Source organism: Diceros bicornis, chromosome X (assembly GCF_020826845.1).
Source record: "Diceros bicornis minor isolate mBicDic1 chromosome X, mDicBic1.mat.cur, whole genome shotgun sequence".
Classification (NCBI taxonomy): Eukaryota; Metazoa; Chordata; class Mammalia; order Perissodactyla; family Rhinocerotidae; genus Diceros; species Diceros bicornis.
In genome coordinates, this window is record NC_080781.1 from 32,164,482 (window position 1) to 32,183,068 (window position 18,587).

General features: G+C 39.5%; 1 protein-coding gene across 1 annotated transcript; it reads right to left on the reverse strand.

The window, feature by feature from the left end:
- Window positions 1–1,676: 1,676 nt before the first annotated feature.
- LOC131400854 (ferritin heavy chain-like) lies at window positions 1,677–2,387 on the reverse strand. The gene has a single exon (XM_058535622.1). The coding sequence runs from the start codon at window positions 2,332–2,334 to the stop codon at window positions 1,786–1,788; it is 549 nt and encodes a 182-aa protein (XP_058391605.1). The 5' UTR covers window positions 2,335–2,387; the 3' UTR covers window positions 1,677–1,785.
- Window positions 2,388–18,587: the final 16,200 nt, after the last annotated feature.

Sequence of the window (18,587 nt, forward strand, 5' to 3'; positions counted from 1 at the left end):
ACCCAGGTGTTCAAGTCTAAACACCAGAACCTAGATTATTTTTCTCATTTCTCATTCCTCACCTCTGGTCCGTGAGCAAATCTTCTTGATTCATCTAAATCCATCTGGAGTTCATCTAGGTCTCTTCATTTCCTCAGTCATCACCACAGTTCAAACCACCATTGTCTCTCACCTGGACCAGCTACAGTATCTCCTAACTGGTCTCCCACCACCCCTCTACATTCTTCAAAGCAGCCAGAGTCACTGACTTCACATTCAGGGAGATTTATTCTACATTATATTCAATATCAAAAATTTAACTTTCAGCCTTGACCTCATATTTTTCAGCCCATCTACTGAGGTAGTTTGGAGGTTTGGGTACCATGTTACTGTCGGGGAAGAGGGAGAATCCCCCTCTGCCCTTTCCCTTAAGGTTCTTATGGCTGGCCAAATAATTAACAAGACATGTTAGCAGGAGAAAATAATACCAAGTTTAATAACATGTATACATGGGAGAAACCAGGGACACTGCGTTTCTCAACACAATAGCAGAAATTCTCGTCTTAAATACCATCTTCAGCTAAAGACAAAGGAGGATGTTGGGGGTGGGGGGTGTCAGTTACAGGAGATTACCACTAAAGCACAGTAAACAAGAGTAAGGTTATTATGCAGATTTAAGGCCTCACCTTCCACATTAAGTTTCTAGAAATGAGGTCATCCCCCCTCTTCCCAATACAGAAGGGGAGATACCTTTACAAGTGGAGATTTCCCTTATAAATGTAAATGTTTTTCTGGCAACTCCTTGCAGGGCCATCCAGAGAACGTGGCTAGACAGACAGAACTTCTGATAAGATGGGCTTGTTGGTGCCTTTTCTATTATAACATCTATTTTACATTATATGACAGCCATCAGATAGAACATCTGTTCCAGGAAGGAGTTACTATGTCAAATTATTTAGGCAGTTAGTGGGGGAGGTCAAATGTCCATCAGAGAAAACAATCAAGGTAAAGAGATATATTTCAGGGCGGCCAAATCTTGATCTCCCACATTACCTTAATGGAAGAAAAGGTACAATTGAAGGAAAAAAAACTATATTTGGATGTTTTGTAAGGGCCATATGCAGGTCCAGCATGGTGACCTAGGAAGTCACTCCCGTGTCTACGGGAGAGTCAGCCTAAGGCTCAGTTACCATTATCACTGTTGCCCAGGGTGAGCTTCTCAAAGAGATACTCTGCCATACTCCCTTCTAGGACCCCCATGTTACCACCCAGAAACAACAAATATTAACATTTGTGTATTTCAAGTGAAGTGGAAGACTCTATTTTTATCCCTGCCCAATCACATTCTTCACTTCTTCCTTAGAGGCAACCAGTATCAAGAATTCCATACCATGTTTTTTTATACTTTACCAGGCACAGACACCAGGGCCCCAGACCACCCCCCCATCCTACCCCTCCGCCCACACTGTTTATAAGGGGAAGATTAATTTTGTTTCCCAGGGTCCCATGGAATACCTTCTCCCTCCATCCACGGAGATCCTGAGCTGCATGTGGATGGGACATGGGTGGGTGGAAAGACCCTTGGATACCTGTCTCAAAGCTTAAAAGGTGAGAGGTTTGCACACACAAATTAAAGAGAGACCTTTATTTAGGAACCAGATAACTTTATTGGAATAAACTGGTAAAATTGAAAGAAAGAAAACTTAAGTGAACGTTTTGCGAGGGCAATACTGCAATATGCATGCTCAGTATGGTGACCAGGGGAAGTCACCAAGCCGCGGTGGCCGTGGGGAGGGCAGTCCAAACTCAGTTCTTACTGCCGTCCCCCAGGGTGAGCTTGTCGAAGAGGTACTCGGCCATGCCGTCTTCCGGGGCCCCCATCTTGCGCAGGTTGGTGAGATGGTCCCCCAGCTCTCTCATGGACTTGACTTGCTCGAGCAGGTGCTGACTCTCCAGGTAGTCGCACAGATGGGGATCCTTCTTGTCGGTGGCCAGCTGGTGCAGATCGAGCAGGCTCTGGGTGACGCACTTCTCCATGTGCAGAGCGCACTCCAGGGCCTTCAGGCCGCTCTCCCAGTCGTCGCGGTCTGGCTTCGAGATGTCGCGGAGAAGGATGCGGCCTCCACGCAGGTTCTGCAGCTGCATCAGCTTCTCGGCGAGCTCCTCCTTCTGGCGCGACAGCTGCAAGAAGAACTGGGAGAAGTGCTTCAGGGCCACGTCGTCCCTGTCGAAGAAGTAGCCCATTGACAGGTACACGTAGGAGGCGTAGAGCTCCAGGCAGATCTGGCTGTTGATGGCGGCCTCGCAGTCGGCGTGGTAGTTCTGGAGCACCTGCGAGGGCGGCGCGCTCGCCATGGCTGGCTGGGCGGTTGCGGCGGGCGCGAAGGCGAAGGCGGCCTGGGAGTGTTCCCAGAGTGGACGACCAAGGCGCCGGCGAGTGGGCACCAGCTGGGCGGCTGATCTGGGTTGCGACCAAAATGGAGTCCGACCAAAGTGCGAGTGTCCGTTACGTTGCAGGGTGGGTGTCCGTTACGTTACGTGAGGGGGGATCCGTTACATTACGGGGCGGGGGTGGGGGGTCCGTTACGTTACGTGAGGGGGCATCAGGGTGGGTGTCCGTTACGTTACGTGAGGGGGGATCCGTTATGTTACAGGGCGGGGGTTGGGGGGTCCCTTACGTTCCGGGGCAAGGGTGGGGGGTCCGTCACGTTATGTGAGGGGGGTTCCGTTACGTTACGTGAGGGGGGATCCGTTACGTTACGGGGTGGGGGTGGGGGTGGGGGTGGGGGCGGGGGTGGGGGTGGGGGCGGGGAGGGTCGTGAGCGTGGTGTTCAGGTTCTATCAGAGCCTGGGTGAGGCTGGGTGACTCTGTGCTAAGCATCTGGCCTATACAATATTTTAAAATGTTATTCATGAATATAAGTGCAACCATTTTGAGTCAACCACCTGCATGATTTCTTTGAGCAGCTTATTTGAATATTGTACTAATGTGATTGTTTCATTAAATATAGTCCTTTTGTGGTCTCATTAGATATGTTTACTATCACACAGCTTTATTTGAATGGTAGATAAATCAGTGATTTCAACATCCATGCTAATGATACTCTGTTAGTCTCCTCACTCAGTTCCTAGAGTTATTAACTCCAGTGACCTCCACTTTTCTCTTTCTAGTCATGATCAAGTTGACACTTCTCTGACAGCAGAGCACCACCCCCAAAGTCTCAGTGAATCTCTCCACCTCTCCATCTTGCACTCTTTTTGAGCTTGTTCTTCACACCCTTTATTCTCTCTCGTCTCTTAATCTTTCAGCACAGTCCTAGAAGCACATTCCTTCCGCCCTGTCTGGACCCCAGTACGGACAGTTTCAATGATCTCTTTCCTGATGTCTTAGATTTGCTCGCCCCCTTCACCTGCCTTGTCAGTTTCCTTCCTTTCCGGTAAGTATGGTCTTCTCTTTTCTCTGGCAGAAAACAAATGGTTTAGGTGCATTCTTAGAGAATGCACTTAACCATGTGGATGTATTCCTCCCCTCCTACCTCATTTGTACTTTTGCTGCCACTCAGCAAGTCTTTTTGTTAAGCCCAATTATGTTCTGTGGAATGAGCCATGGTGGTAGGGAATACCACTGATCTCAATGGCCTTTCATTCATTCATTAATTCACTCAACAAATATTTATTGATTACCTTAATATGGCCCAGGCACTGGTTTAGGTTTTGGGCATATATTAGCAACAAAGAGAAACAAAGTCTCTGTTCCCTTGGGGTTTGTATTCTAGTGGAGAAGCAGACCAAAACAAAACAAAATGAAACAAAAAACTGCCATTCCCCCCCCCTTATTGTCTCAAGTAAATACATACAAGATATTACACATCTATATGGAAATAAAAAAGAGAAAATATATTCTTAGAATTCAAGGATATTATAGTGGAAGACATAAGACCAACCTAGGTATTTATAATTAATTTATTTATGCATTAATTCAACAACTGTTTATATACTCCAAATATGTGTCAGACACTGTGTTTGATTCTGGAGATACACAGAAGAATCAAACGTGGTCTCTGTTCTGAAGGTACAAGATAGAGTGACAGAATATTATAAGTGCTCTCAGATCAATTTAGGACAAAATGCCTATTTTCATGTAAAGGATTAATCCCATGGCTTTGATTAATGCACTTTTTTTTGGTCTCTATTTCTCTTTCGGAATCTTATGCTATTTTATAATCAGAGTTTATGAAGAAAGCAAAGGACCACATATCAAATGTCACAATGTAAACTTATGTAAGCAGTTTTAGAGGCGTTTAATTGTTGATTCTGTAAAGAAATAGAATAATAACAATGTCTATTTGATAAGTTGATTTTAATGATAGAATCACACACTAGAGATGGAAAAGAACTACATGATCAATTTCTCAATGAGATAAAATTGTATTCTATATTTGCTTAACACCAATGTTTAGTCTTAATATAATTGTAGACTTTCAAATTTTCCTTGCGTGATTCCATTGTAGACTTCACTGTAAGAATCTCTTTAAATAGAAGAGGTCTTGATTTTGTAGAACATTTTCTCATTATGTCTCAAGATTATTTAATAATTAATTTATCCCTATGATTTTACTCTTCAAATACATAAAATAATAATACTATTGGATGATTATGTGTATACTAAGGGGTGATAATGATGTTTCTCAGATATTTCATCCCTCATCATTACCTCCTAGGGAAGAAGGTAGTGGTAAAATATATATTATAACTGAGAGAAACCTAAGGTTTAAAAACTAACTTTTCTAAGGGAAATCAATAAACAAGCATGGGCTGGGACCTCAAATTCCCGTGAAGGAAATATACATATGTATAAACAAAAGCATTCCATCCAGTTTTTCTTTAATGAGAAATATAAAACTAAATACAAACATGGAATGCAAAAACTTCAGAGCAGATCATGTTTTTAAAAAATATGAATATAGGGGGGCCGGCGTGGTGGCACAGTGGTTAAGTGCTGGCGCTTCGCTTCGGCACCCTGGGGTTCGCAGGTTCGGATCCAGGCTCGCACGGACCCACCGCTTGTCAAGCCATGCTGTGGCGGTGTCCCATATAAAGTGGAGGAAGATGGGCATGGATGTTAGCTCAGGGCCAACCTTCCTCAGTGAAAAAAGAGGAGGATTGGCATCAGATGTTAGCTCAGGGCTGATCTTCCTCACAAAAAAAAAATATATATATATATATGAATATAGGACCATAAGATAAAGGTTTCTTTGAAATGTTTGTGGTCAATGTTTGTATTGTGTTAGTATTAGCCATGATTCTCCAGAGTAACAGAACTAATAGGGGATATATATATATTTGGAATTGGCTCACGTGATTATGGAAGCTGACAAGGCTCAAAATCTGTAGGTAGCAAACTTGAGACCCAGGAGAGCCGATGGTGTAGGTCCAGTCCCAACTCCAGCAGGCTCGAGACCCAGGGAGTTCAAGTTGAAGGCAGGAAAGAACTCATGTCCCGGCTCGAATGCAGTCCAGTGGGAGGAGTTCTGTCTTACTCAGAGGAGAGTCAGCATTTTTGTTTTATCCAGGCCTTCCTATGACAGTATGAGGCTCACCCACATTAGGGAGAGCAACTTGCTTTACTCAGTCTACTGTTTCAAATGTTCATCTCATGGAAAAACACCCTCACAGGCACACACGGAGTAATATTTAACTAAACATATGGGTACCCCCTGGCCCAGTCAAGTTGACATATAAAATCAACCATCACAGTATTATTCATAATAAATGCAGAGTCATCAAATAAAAATTCTAGTGATATAATCTGCAAAAACTCTTTTGACTTTCAGTTCCCTTCATCATCTTAAAATGTTGCAGAACTAATAGTTAGACGACTGATGTTAGGCAATAAGTTCTGACTCAGTGACAGTGATTAGCTCTCATTCATTCCTTCAATATATTTCTATTGAGTACCTATTATATGCCAGGTATTTTTATAGGTACTAACATAAAAACTTGTTCTATAACCTCCTCATATTTGCATTTTTTACAGCTAAGTACTATTCAATGTTCCATATAAGCCCTTCTCTAAAAATTAATGCATGCAGTAGGCTCGATGATATATTCATAAGGAAGTGGACCATAAGTAGCAGCAGTTGGTGGCTTATCTCACTCTCCATATACGTGTGTGTGTGTATGTGTGTGCATGCATATGTATAAACAAATCATTTAATGAGGGGTAGTGAAAAGTGATATATCAATCCCAAATCAATATTATCTATCAATTCAAAATCAATACTGTCTTTGAGCTGTTCACTCTACAGTATCTCATTATTAGAGATATGCTCTGAGTTAATTTTTATTATTATCACCCATATTTTACAGATAAAGAAATTGTAAATTAGAGAGTATATCACATGCTCAAGCATACATCTTGTAAAGCAGAGAGTGACACTCTGAACTGGATTCCTCTCTAGGTAGTTTGGAAAATTTGGCTGGACCATGAGCTCCTTTAGGATAGAGACTATTTAACTTGTTTGAGGCTAAATTTCACATAGTAGGGGCTCAAAAATATGAATGAAAGTATTGAGTGGCCCATTAAAAGCTTTAGTCTCATTATTTTTCCAAATTAAAGCAATGAGTGGGAGTAGATGTTGAATATGTATTTAAAAACTGTGTTTCCTTTAGAAGGAAAAAAAATCAGATACCCAATGGTGACAAATTACTATTATAATTTTACTTTAATGTGCATAAACATAAAACTAGGTATAAAAATCTGTATGCTTAAATGTATGTTTTTATAACTGTAAAATTAACAATTTATAAACATATGCAAATGCAATTATAAAACTAATAAAATTAAAATTAAGAAATTCCAGGGACCGGCCCCATGGCTTAGTGGTTAAGTGCGCGTGCTCCACTACTGGCGGCCCGGGTTTGGATCCCGGTCGCGCACCGACGCACCGCTTCCCCGGCCATGCCGAGGCCGCATCCCGCATACAGCAACTAGAAGGATGTGCAACTATGACATACAACTATCTACTGGGGCTTTGGGGAAAAAACATAAAATAAAATAAATAAAGAAAGAAATTCCAGTTATGCATCAGATTATGCTTTTTGTCTTAAACACAGTTACTTCTCCCTGAGAATTGATCTGGTTGCCAAGATGCAAGTTTTCTTTTGAGTGTGCCGTGCCCGTTCGCCTCAATGCACATGAAACATCTCAGTTCTTGACCAGTCTTCTTGACTTAAACGATTGACACACTTTAGTTCATATGATGATTCACATGAAGAGGGTTCATAAGGGAAGAGCCTGTTGAAACTGCTTTCAGGTAGTGGAAGCCATCATTTAAATACCGTCAGTCCCTGTTCTTTTTTATTAACTTGTGAAAAGTAAAGTGATACTTTGTTCTGATGCTGTTTGTTGATTTTGTGAAGTACCATTAAAAGTCTCAATAACTTCAATAACTGAAGGTGCTGAAGTTTCATTCTATTAAACTATTTTTCATTTCCCAATCATCACTTTGAAAGGAAATTTTAGTCTTTGCACTGGTAAAATAAATCAATATGACCATACGGGTGGTCGTATGCCAATCATAGCAGCAGTCACAATCAACATGATTCAAAACACGCATGCAAATGTGGACACTGTATCTGTGTGGCTGTATTGAACTATGAAGAGATCAAGATAGTCCTGAAAATGCTTCTGGTAATTTTTCATTTAGATGTAAACACAACAACAGATCCATGGAATTCACAAACACAGATAGAGAACACTGAGATAGAATGGCATGAACACACCATATATCTAATCAATAACTATTTAGGACCTAATGCATGTCCAGCTTTGTGCTGAAAGCTGAATGATTGCAACAGACGTTGACTTTAATCTCATGGGCCTGAGTCTGTTTAGGTTCACTTTGTTCACTGACAGAATGCTTGTATGACCAATGTAAAATTAGTTGCTAATGAGTTGATAATAGAATATATATTAATATATTTACTTTGAAATATTCATATGTATTCAATAATTTGTTTGAAATCTTTACTTCTGTTGTCACAGATACACAAATTGCTACAGAAATTCTCATACCTTTTCCTACATAGCAATGATGTTTAGGGAAAATATATTTGGCAGAATTATGTTAGTTAACCTAAAGATCCAGAATGCCTTGGGTGAAGCTGTAGATATTTTGTTTCACTAAAATCAAATGTGAGTTTTTCCAAAGAAGTTAGGAAAAAAGTATCATCCTTGTAAAATTTTCCTGTGATTCTATACCTTGCTATAATATTAACCCAGAGTGTTAATAGAATAATAGAATAAACATATTTAATGTGATCATTATTCTCCATAATTTGAAATGAGTAATGTGCTCTCACTTTTTAATTTTCTAAGCTTTTCTTTCATACTCTCAATGGCTTATTTGCTGATTTCCTCTTTCATAAAAATATGATAATTACCTCAACCAGCCAGTGTTAAAACTCAGTGAAAAACACAATTTCCAAAGTAAAAGGTTTGTAAAGTGTTTTCTGTGTATTATTCACATTTATTGCCTTCCCTCTGAGGTTTTCATTCTTCAATTCTTGCTCATACACGAAAAATAAACAATGTTGTTTTGAGTTACTTTCCTGAAGGCTTTTGCCATTTTCCGAATGCATCTCTGAATATTTAAGGTCAGGTGAACCTATTTAGAGAGTTTCAAATTTCTAGGAAATACTGATATTTAGTAGCTTTCTGCCAAAATGATTTTAAACCTCATTTGTTGTAAAGTGAATTAATGGATTGGGATATATTCTTTCAGTAGAAAGATTATTAACATTTCACTTTTGCTTATGCGGATGGTGCTCTTAAGTTCTGATATCTTACGTGACGAACAACCCATGAGGAAAGACTCATTAATAATCTGCCAAATGTTGTCAGCTGTATGACTCCATTCTCCATTAGTAATGTTATCCCTTGATTTTCTCCTGCCAGAAAAGTGCTGATTCTCCTAAACAATTGGCAGTCATATAAATATATCCAGTGTATATATATACTTGAAGAGGGATTATGTGCAGATACCTAACCTAGCATTCCTTTACAGGATGTGAACTGAAGATGTGTTGTGGAGTAACTGGTGGATTTGGTGAGACCAAAAGCAGCCCATTAGAAAGGGAAGAGGCTATTGAAACTGGAAACTGAGGGGAATAGAACTACTGAAAAGAATTCTTGAAGGGTAACAACACTCTTCCCTTTGACTGTCTGTGTGCCAAAGTCCCTGGCCTACAGTAGAAGGGGAAAGCTTTGCCGAGAGCAGCTTCTGGTGGCAGGGAATATTATTTTCTTGTACATGCAGCTATTGAAACATTGCTTAGCATTCCTCAGATCTTAACTGTCAAGGACTAAAAACAGTAATGATAACTGGAAATGTCAGTTTCATGTCCAAAATAATGTATTTACAATTGCTTTCCTATTTCACCAGGTCTCTATCAATTATCAATGCTTTTATTCCCCCCTAAATCATCACTTTGGTCCTTAATCAAGTGTATTCCTTAATTATGCTGCAGAGAAATGTAATTTTCTCTATGTGAAATTCCCCCTTAATTCTTCCCCTTAATTCTTTTTTCTTTTCCACATTAATAATCCCTAACATTTAGAAAAAAGACAATAGTTTATGAATTAATCAAGGTGCACAATTCCCCAAATTATGAAAATCAATTCCTGCATCATTATAGAATGATAAATATATTGATCACGTCAGTGTAAGTATTTCAGTTAATCAGTTTGTCTACAGAGGTTGCAGCTACAAGATGAAAAAACCTGTTCAGTTTATTCAGTTGTTACAAATGTACAAGGGCGAAATGGAAATAGGAATAACAAGATTCTGTGCAGAACCAAGAGTCCACTTCCTTTTCCCCAGAGACACTGCTTTATAAACCATGGTGGTGATTTTCCTAGCCATGCTATTAAGTATATTTGGTTGGATTACATTCTGAATTCAACCATTTAATTGGAGTAAGTGTCTGTATGGGACATTTGGTTTTATAAAACTGTTTCATAGCTGGATGGTATAGAGCATCATCAGACTATCTTCTCGCAAAGGAGTGCTGTTGAGTCAAATGAATATGAGAAAACAAGTAATGATATAATATTAGAACTCTTTTTATAAAGTAACATCTTAATTCATATTTTGTGATAGGTTCAATAACATCTTAGAAACCCATGGTGTGTACATGTGTATTGAATGCCTACGTTTATATATACATATTAGGCTTTGATAGCTAATGTTAACGTTAGCTAAAAATTGAACCTTAATGTGGATTGTGGTATGAATATATATATGTATATAACATAAATTATTCTAAAGAGATATGATTATTAACATACAATAATAGCCTGTATTTCATGATCAGTGTTAGAGTGGTATAATTTATAAATAATAATAGTATTGAATATTTTTGCCTGCTCTTCCGATGTTAGACATTAGCCAGGTAAAGTGGACATTAGTGGGAACAGGCACCTTAACTGATTGTATGTATGTGTATTCTGTGAACTTTTAATTCTTTAAAAATACAAATGTTGGGCCGGCCCGTGGCTTACTGGTTAAGTGCTCGCGCTCCGCTGCTGGCAGCCCGGGTTCAGATCCCGGATGCGCAGCACCGAGGCACCGCTTCTCTGACCGTGCTGAGACCGCGTCCCACATACAGCAACTAGAAGGATGTGCAGCTATGACATACAACTATCTACTGGGGCTTTTGGGGGGGGGATCTTTAAAAAAAAAATACAAATGTTGTGTTAAAACCCGTGGAGTAAGATTAGGTGGACGCTAGTGAAAAACTGAGGTTATTGACTATTCTGCATTTTTCACATCCATAATATAAAGTGTTTTGGGAAAGTTTTTGCAGCTACTAGAAAATAAGCTAAGGTTTTTAATTTTAACCCCTCAATACATTTTATGCAATGAGCATATCAATCTTGGGAATTTAGATTATTCATGATCTATATTCTCAGTGTACTGCTCCATCGTTTAAGGTATGTATGTACAGAATGAATGCAATAAGCATTCTTTATTCCCTTCATAGGAGGTAGTGAAAGATGTGGGATTCTGTGTCAAATATTCCTCAGCTGAAAGCCTGACTCCATGCCTTCCAAGCTGTGTGAAGTTGCCTATAGTGATTTACTCATCACAAAAATGGTACTAGTGGGGCCGGCCCGGTGGCGCAAGCGGTTAAGTGCGCGCGCTCCGCTGCGGCGGCCCGGGGTTCGCTGGTTCGGATCCCGGGCGCGCACCGAAGTACTGCTTGGTAAGCCATGCTGTGGCGGCGTCCCATATAAAGTGGAGGAAGATAGGCACCGATGTTAGCCCAGGGCCGTCTTCCTCAGCAAAAAAAGAGGAGGATTGGCGGATGTTAGCTCAGGGCTGATCTCCTCACAAAAAAAAAAAAAAAAAAAAAAAATGGTACTAGTGATATGAAGTGTTGTAAGGATTAAATTAGATGAGGCATTTAAGATGATGCTAATATTGCACTTAGCTAATTGATTGCAATGAATACATGGTAGCTATTGTTTTAGGAGCTAGTCTACTCATTATATAAAAGCTCACCGTAATTTTTTAGTTTTAGAATCTTCTGTTATAATTCTGGAAGGCTAATATAATACTTTTTCTCTTCACTCTTATTCTTTTTCTTTTTTAGCTAGTCACTAAAATCTCTTTTATGTTATTTCTGGTGGAAAGGTTAACAGGTAATGCAGTTCTAAAATATGAATAGCTTTCAGAATCAATAAATCCCAAAGATTAGTATGAGAAAGAGGAATTAAACTTCAAAAAGCAGTTTATAAAAAGCGTAAATTTATATACCCTTTAGACATTTCTAATGTTAATGTCCTGAATTGCTATATAATTTCAAGTGTATCTGTCTTTTAACTCTCAGAGAATTATAAAATTCCTAAGGTCAGGAACATCAGATTATTTTCTATTTATTTCTATTACAGAGCTTCCTGTACTTGGGGCTTAATAATAATAATGGTGTAAAGAGTAGTAGATCTTATTTTTAATCATTTTATTTTAAATTACCTTAGTATAGTAGTAAAGTAGTACATATTTTCTTTTAATTTTTTGTTCATTGCAGTAACATTGGTTTATAACATTGTATAAATTTCAGATGTACATCATTATACTTCTATTTCTGCATAGATTGCATCATGTTCACCACCCAAATACTAATTACAACCCATCACCACACACATGTGCCGAATTATCCCTTTCGCCCTCCTCCCTCCCCCCTTCCCCTCTGGTAACCACCAGTCCAATCTCTGTCTCTATGTGTTTGTTTGTTGTTGTTTAGATTATCTATTACTTAATGAGGGAGAATATACGGTATTTGACCTTCTCCCTCTGACTTATTTCACTTTGCATAATACCCTCAATGTCCATCCATGTTGTCACAAATGGCTGGATTTCATTGTTTCTTATGGCTGACTAGTATTCCATTGTGTATATATACCACATCTTCTTTATCCATTCGTCCCTTGATGGGCACTTAGGTTGCTTCCAAGTCTTGGCTATTGTGAATAACACTGCAATGAACACAGGGGTGCATGTATATTTATGCATCGGTGTTTTAAACTTCTCAGGGCTTTTTTTTTTTTTTTTTTTTTTTTTTGTGAGGGAGATCAGCCCTGAGCTAACATCCGTGCTAATCCTCCTCTTTTTGCTGAGGAAGGCCGGCTCTGAGCTAACATCTATTGCCAACCCTCCTCCTTTTTTTCTTCCCCAAAGCCCCAGTAGATAGTTGTATGTCATAGTTGCACATCCTTCTAGTTGCTGTATGTGGGACGCAACCTCAGCATGGCCAGAGAAGCAGTGCGTCGGTGCATGCCCAGGATCCGAACCCGGGCCGCCCAGTAGCGGAGCGTGGGCACTGAACTGGTAAGCCACCGGGCCGGCCTTGTTTTCAACTTCTTTGGATAAATACCCAGCAGTGGAATAGCTGGATCATATGGTAGTTCTATCCTTAATTTTCTGAAGAATCTCTATACTGTTTTCCATAGTGGCTGCACCAGTTTGCACTCCCACCAGCAGTGGATGAGAGTTCCCTTCTCTCCACATCCTCTCCAACACTTGTTGTTTCCTGTCTTGTTAATTATAGCCATTCTGACGGGCGTGAGGTGATATCTCATTGTAATTTTGATTTGCATTTCCCTGATAGTTAATGATGTTGAACATCTTTTCATGTGCCTGTTGGCCATCTGTATATCTTCTTTGGAGAAATGTCTGTTCAGGTCTTTTGCCCATTTTTTAATTGGGTTGTTAGTTTTTTTGTTGTTGAGATCCATCAGTTCTTTATATATTTTGGAGATTAACCCCTTATCAGATGTATGGTTTGCAAATATCTTCTCCCAGTTGTTAGCTTGTCTTTTCGTTTTGTTGATTGTTTCCTTTGCTGTGCAGAAGCTTTTTAGTTTGATGTAGTCCCATTTGTTTATTTTTTCTATTTTTTCTTTTGCCCGGTCAGACATGGTCCTTGAAAACATGTTGCTAACACCGATGTTGAAGAGTGTACTGCCTATGTTTTCTTCTAGAAGTTTCATAGTTTCAGGTCTTACATTCAAGTCTTTAATCCATTTTGAGTTAATTTTTGTGGATGATGTAAGGTAAAGGTCTACTTTCATTTTTTTGCATGTGGCTGTCCAGTTTTCCCAACACCATTTGTTGAAGAGACTTTCTTTTCTCCAGTGTATGTTCTTGGCTCCTTTGTCGAAGATTAGCTGTCCATAGATGTGTGGATTTATTTCTGGGCTTTCGATACTATTCCATTAATCTGTGTGTGTGTTTTTGTGCCGGTACCATGCTGTTTGGTTACTATAGCTTTGTAGTATATTTTGAAATCAGGGAGTGTGATACTTCCAGCTTTGTTCTTTTTTCTCGGGATTCCTTTAGCTATTCGGGGTCTTTTGTTGTTCCATATAAATTTTAGGATTCTTTGTTCTATTTCTGTGAAAAATGTTGTTGGAACTTTGATAGGGATTGCATTGGATCTATGGATTGCTTTAGGAAGTATGGACGTCTTAACTATGTTAATTCTTCCAATCCAAGAGCACGGAATATCTTTCCATTTCTTTGTGACTTCTTCAATTTCTTTCAGCAATGTTTTATAGCTTTCGGTGTACAGATCTTTCACCTCTTTGGTTAAGTTTATTCCTAGGTATTTTATTCTATTTGTTGCAATTGTAAGTGGGATTGTATCCTTAATTTATCTTTCTGCTACTTCGTTGTTAGTCTATAAAAGTGCAACTGATTTTTCTATGTTGATTTTGTATCCTGCAACTTTACCGTATTCGTTTATTAATTCTAAAAGTTTTTTGGTGGATTCTTTAGGGTTTTCTATATATAAAATCATGTCATCTGCAAATAGTGAGAGTTTCACTTCTTCCTTTCCAATTAGGATCCATTTTATTTCTTTTTCTTGCCTGATGGCTCTGGCTAGGACTTCCAGTACTATGTTAAATAGGAGTGGTGAGAGTGGGCATCCTTGTCTGGTTCCTGTTCTTAGAGGGATAGGTTTCAGTTTTTCACCATTGAGGATGATATTAGCTGTGGGTTTCTCATATATGGCCTTTATTATGTTGAGGTACTTTCCTTCTATACCCATTTTATTCAGAGTTTTTATCATAAATGGATGCTGTATCTTGTCAAATGCTTTCTCTGCATCTATTGAGATGAGCATGTGATTTTTATTCTTCATTTTATTAATGTGGTGTATCATGTTGATTGATTTGCGAATATTGAACCATCCCTGCATACCTGGAATAAATCCCACTTGATCATGGTATATAATCTTTTTAATGTATTATTGTTGTATGAGATTTGCTAGTATTTTGTTCAGGATTTTTGCATGGATGTTCATCAGTGATATTGACCTGCAATTTTCTTTTTTTTGTGTTGTCCTTGACTGGTTTTGGTATCAGGGTAATGTCGGCTTTGTAGAATGAGTTAGGGAGCTTTCCCCCCTCCTCAATTTTTTGGAAGAGTTTGAGAAGGATAGGTATTAAGTCTTCTTTGAATGTCTTGTAGAATTCTTCAGGGAAGCCGTCTGGTCCTGGACTTTTATTTTGGGGAGGTTTTTGATTACTGTTTTGATTTCCTTACTGGTGATTGTTCTATTCAAGTTCTCTCTTTCTTCTTGATCCAGTTTTGGAAGGTTGTATGATTCTAAGAATTTATCCCTTTCTTCCAGACTGTCAAATATGTTGGCCTATAGCTTTTCATAGTATTCTCTTATAATCTTTTGTATTTCTAAGGTGTCTGTTGTAATCTCTCCTCTTTCATTTCTGATTTTACTTATTTGAGCCTTCTCTCTTTTTTTATTGGTGAGTCTAGCTAAAGGTTGGTCAATTTTGTTTATATTTTCAAAGAACCAGCTCTTGGTTTTATTAAATTTTTCTATTGTTTTTTTAGTCTCTATTTCATTTACTTCTGCTCTGATTTTTATTATTTCCCTTCTTCTACTGATTTTGGGCTTTGTTTGTTCTTCTTTTTCCAGTTCCTTTAGGTGCATTTTTAGATTGTTTATTTGAGATTTTTCTTGTTTGTTGAGATAGGCCTGTATTGCTATAAACTTCCCTCTTAGAACTGCTTTTGCTGTATCCCATAAATTCTGGCATGTCATATTTTCATTTTCATTTGTCTCCAGGTATTTTTTTATTTCTCCTTTGATTTCTTCATTGACCCAATCGTTGTTCGGTAGCATTTTCTTTAATCTCCACGTATTTGTGGCTTTTCTGATTTTCTTCCTATAGTTGATTTCTAGTTTCATACCATTGTGATCAGAAAAGATGCTTGCTACTATTTGAATCTTCTTAAATTTATGTAGACTTGTTTTGTGGCCTAATATGTGATCAATCCTGGAGAATGTTCCGTGTGCATTTGAAAAGAACGTGTATTCTTCGGATTTTGGATGTAATGTTCTGTATATATCTACTAGGTCCATCTGTTCTAGTGTGTCATTTAAGGCCAATGTTTCCTTATTGATCTTCTGTTTTGATGATCTATCCGTTGGTGTATGTGGAGTGTTAAAAGTCCCCTACTATTATTGTGTTACTGTCTATTTCTCTTTTTATGTCTGTTAATAATTGCTTTATACATTTAGGTGCTCCTACATTGGGTGCATAGATATTTACAAGTGTTATATCCTCTTGTTGGATTGTTCCTTTGATCATTATGTAATGCCCTTCTTTGTCTCTTTTTACAGTTTTTGTTTTAAAGTCTATTTTGTCTGATATGAGTATCGCTACCCCAGCTCTCTTTTCATTGCCATTTGCATGGAGTATCTTTTTCCATCCCTTCACTTTCAGTTTATGAGTGTCTTTAGGTCTGAAGTGTGTCTCTTCTATGCCACATATATATTGGGCTTGTTGTTTTATCCAATCAGCCACCCTATGCCTTTTAATCAGAGCATTTAGTCCATTGACATTTAAAGTAGCTATTGATCAGTATGTACTTACTGCCATTTTTTAACTTTTTTTTTCCTCAGTGTTTTAGTAGTCCTTCTCTGTTCCTTTCTCCTTCTATACAGAATTGATGGTCTCTTTAGTTTGACCTCTGTCTGAAAGCACTGCTCTTTAACTCCACTCCTCCCTCAATTTATGTTTTTGATATCATATCTGACCTGTTTTTTGTGCATTTGTATCCATTACCCTCTTATCATGGAAATAGATAATTTTTCCTATTTGTGGTCTTCTCTTTTCCCCTTAAGTCAGTCCTTTTAACATTTCTTATAGCTGCGGTTTCTTGGTGACAAACTCCTTTAATTTTTGCTTGTCTGGGAAACTTTTGATCTCTCCTTCCATTTTGAGTGATAACTTTGCCAGGTAGAGTATTCTTGGTTGTAAGTTTTTTCCTTTTAGCACCTTAAATATATCGTGCCACTCTCTTCTAGCCTGTAAGGTTTCTGCTGTGAAGTCAGCTGATAGCCTTATGGGGTTTCCTTTGTATGTAACTTGTCTTTCTCGTGTGGCTTTCAGGATTCTCTCTTTATCTTTAATTCTGGACATTTTGATTTTGGTGTGTCTTAGTGTGGGCCTCTTTGGGTTTATCTTGTTTGGTGCTCTCTGTGATTCCTGTACCTGGATGTCTGTTTCCTTCCTTAGATTAGGGAAGTTTTCATCTATTATTTCTTGAAATAGATTCTCTGCTCCTTTGTCTCACTCTTCTCCTTCCAGGACACCTATAACACGGATGTTAGTGCACTTGATGTTGTCCCAGAGGTCCCTTAGACTGTCTTCACTCTTTTTAATTCTTTTTTCTTTTACCTATTCAGCTTGGGTAATTTCTTCTAGTCTTTTGTCCAGCTCGCAGATCTATTCTTCTGTATCCTCTGCTCTGCTTTTGAGTCCCTCTAGTGAATTTTTCATTTCCAGTATTGTATCCTTCATTTCTGATTGGTTCTTTTTTATATCTTCCATTTATTTGTTGACATTCTCACTGAGTTCATCCATTCTTCTCCCCAGATCAGTGAGCATCCTTAACACTCTTTGTTTGAACTCTCTGTCGGGTAGGTTGCTCATTGCTGTTTCACTTAGTTCCTTTTCTGGGGTTTTGTCCTGTTCCCTGACTTGGAACATATTCCTTTGCCTCCTCATTTTGCCTCTTTGCCTGTGCTTGTGTCTGTGTATTAGATAGGTCATCTACATCTCCTTGTCTTGGATAGGTGACCTTATATAATTGATGCCTTAGGAGGCCTGCAGTGTGCTTCCCTCAGTTCTCAATGTTCCAGGGGTGACCCCTATGTCAGCTACGTGTGTCCTTTTGTTGTGGCGTGTTTGATCTCCCTGTAGGCGCCCCAGGAGCCTGAGTTGTGCCCCTGGCCAGCTTTTGTAATGCTCAGCTGCTTGTAGTTGTTGTGGGCCCTTCAGTCTCTTTATTGGGTGTGGGAAGCCCCAGCACAGTTGGGTGCAAGTTCTAACACCATGTTTGTGTTTCACTATTTCTTTTAAGTGAGTAGGCCCCCAGCATAGCAGGTTGTTAGGCTCAGGGCCTGACAATCGCTATAAGCCTCTAGCCTTTAGGTCTCTTGTCAGCTCTCTGAGGATTGCAGCTTGGTGGGGCTGCCCTCAGGCATGGAAGCACCCAGTTGTTTCAGCCTTTGGAAGGTGGGGCAAACCCCTTATGTGGGTCTTTGAGAAGCACAAGTCTTCTTCAGCTGACAAGCCCTGCCACCCACAGCTCCACACACACAGTCAACACAGTCCTGCCCCATGTGTGTGCCCCTGCCTCCTCAAGTGGACCCAGTCTCTCCACGGCGGTAGCCACACACACTCCACCACTGCCTCACACTCTCCACCCACTCCTTGTGCACACCCTGCCCCACTGAAGTGGGCCCAGTGGCCAGGCTGCAGAGAATCCTGTCACCAATCTATGCGGGCCCACAAGTTGCCTGAGGGCTTGTTGTTGGGTGGGGCCAGTCCCTAATGTGGGCTGCCTCCCCTGGCTGAGCTGGATTAAATTGCTGCTCTAGCAGGTGGGGCAGACCCTGGGCTAGCAGGCCCCTGGGAGAACTCCCATGACGTCTGTGTCAGCATGCCCACACCAGGCCACAACAATGGCCGCCGCCAATGTCCCAGTCCCTGGAGAGGTCTCACCTCT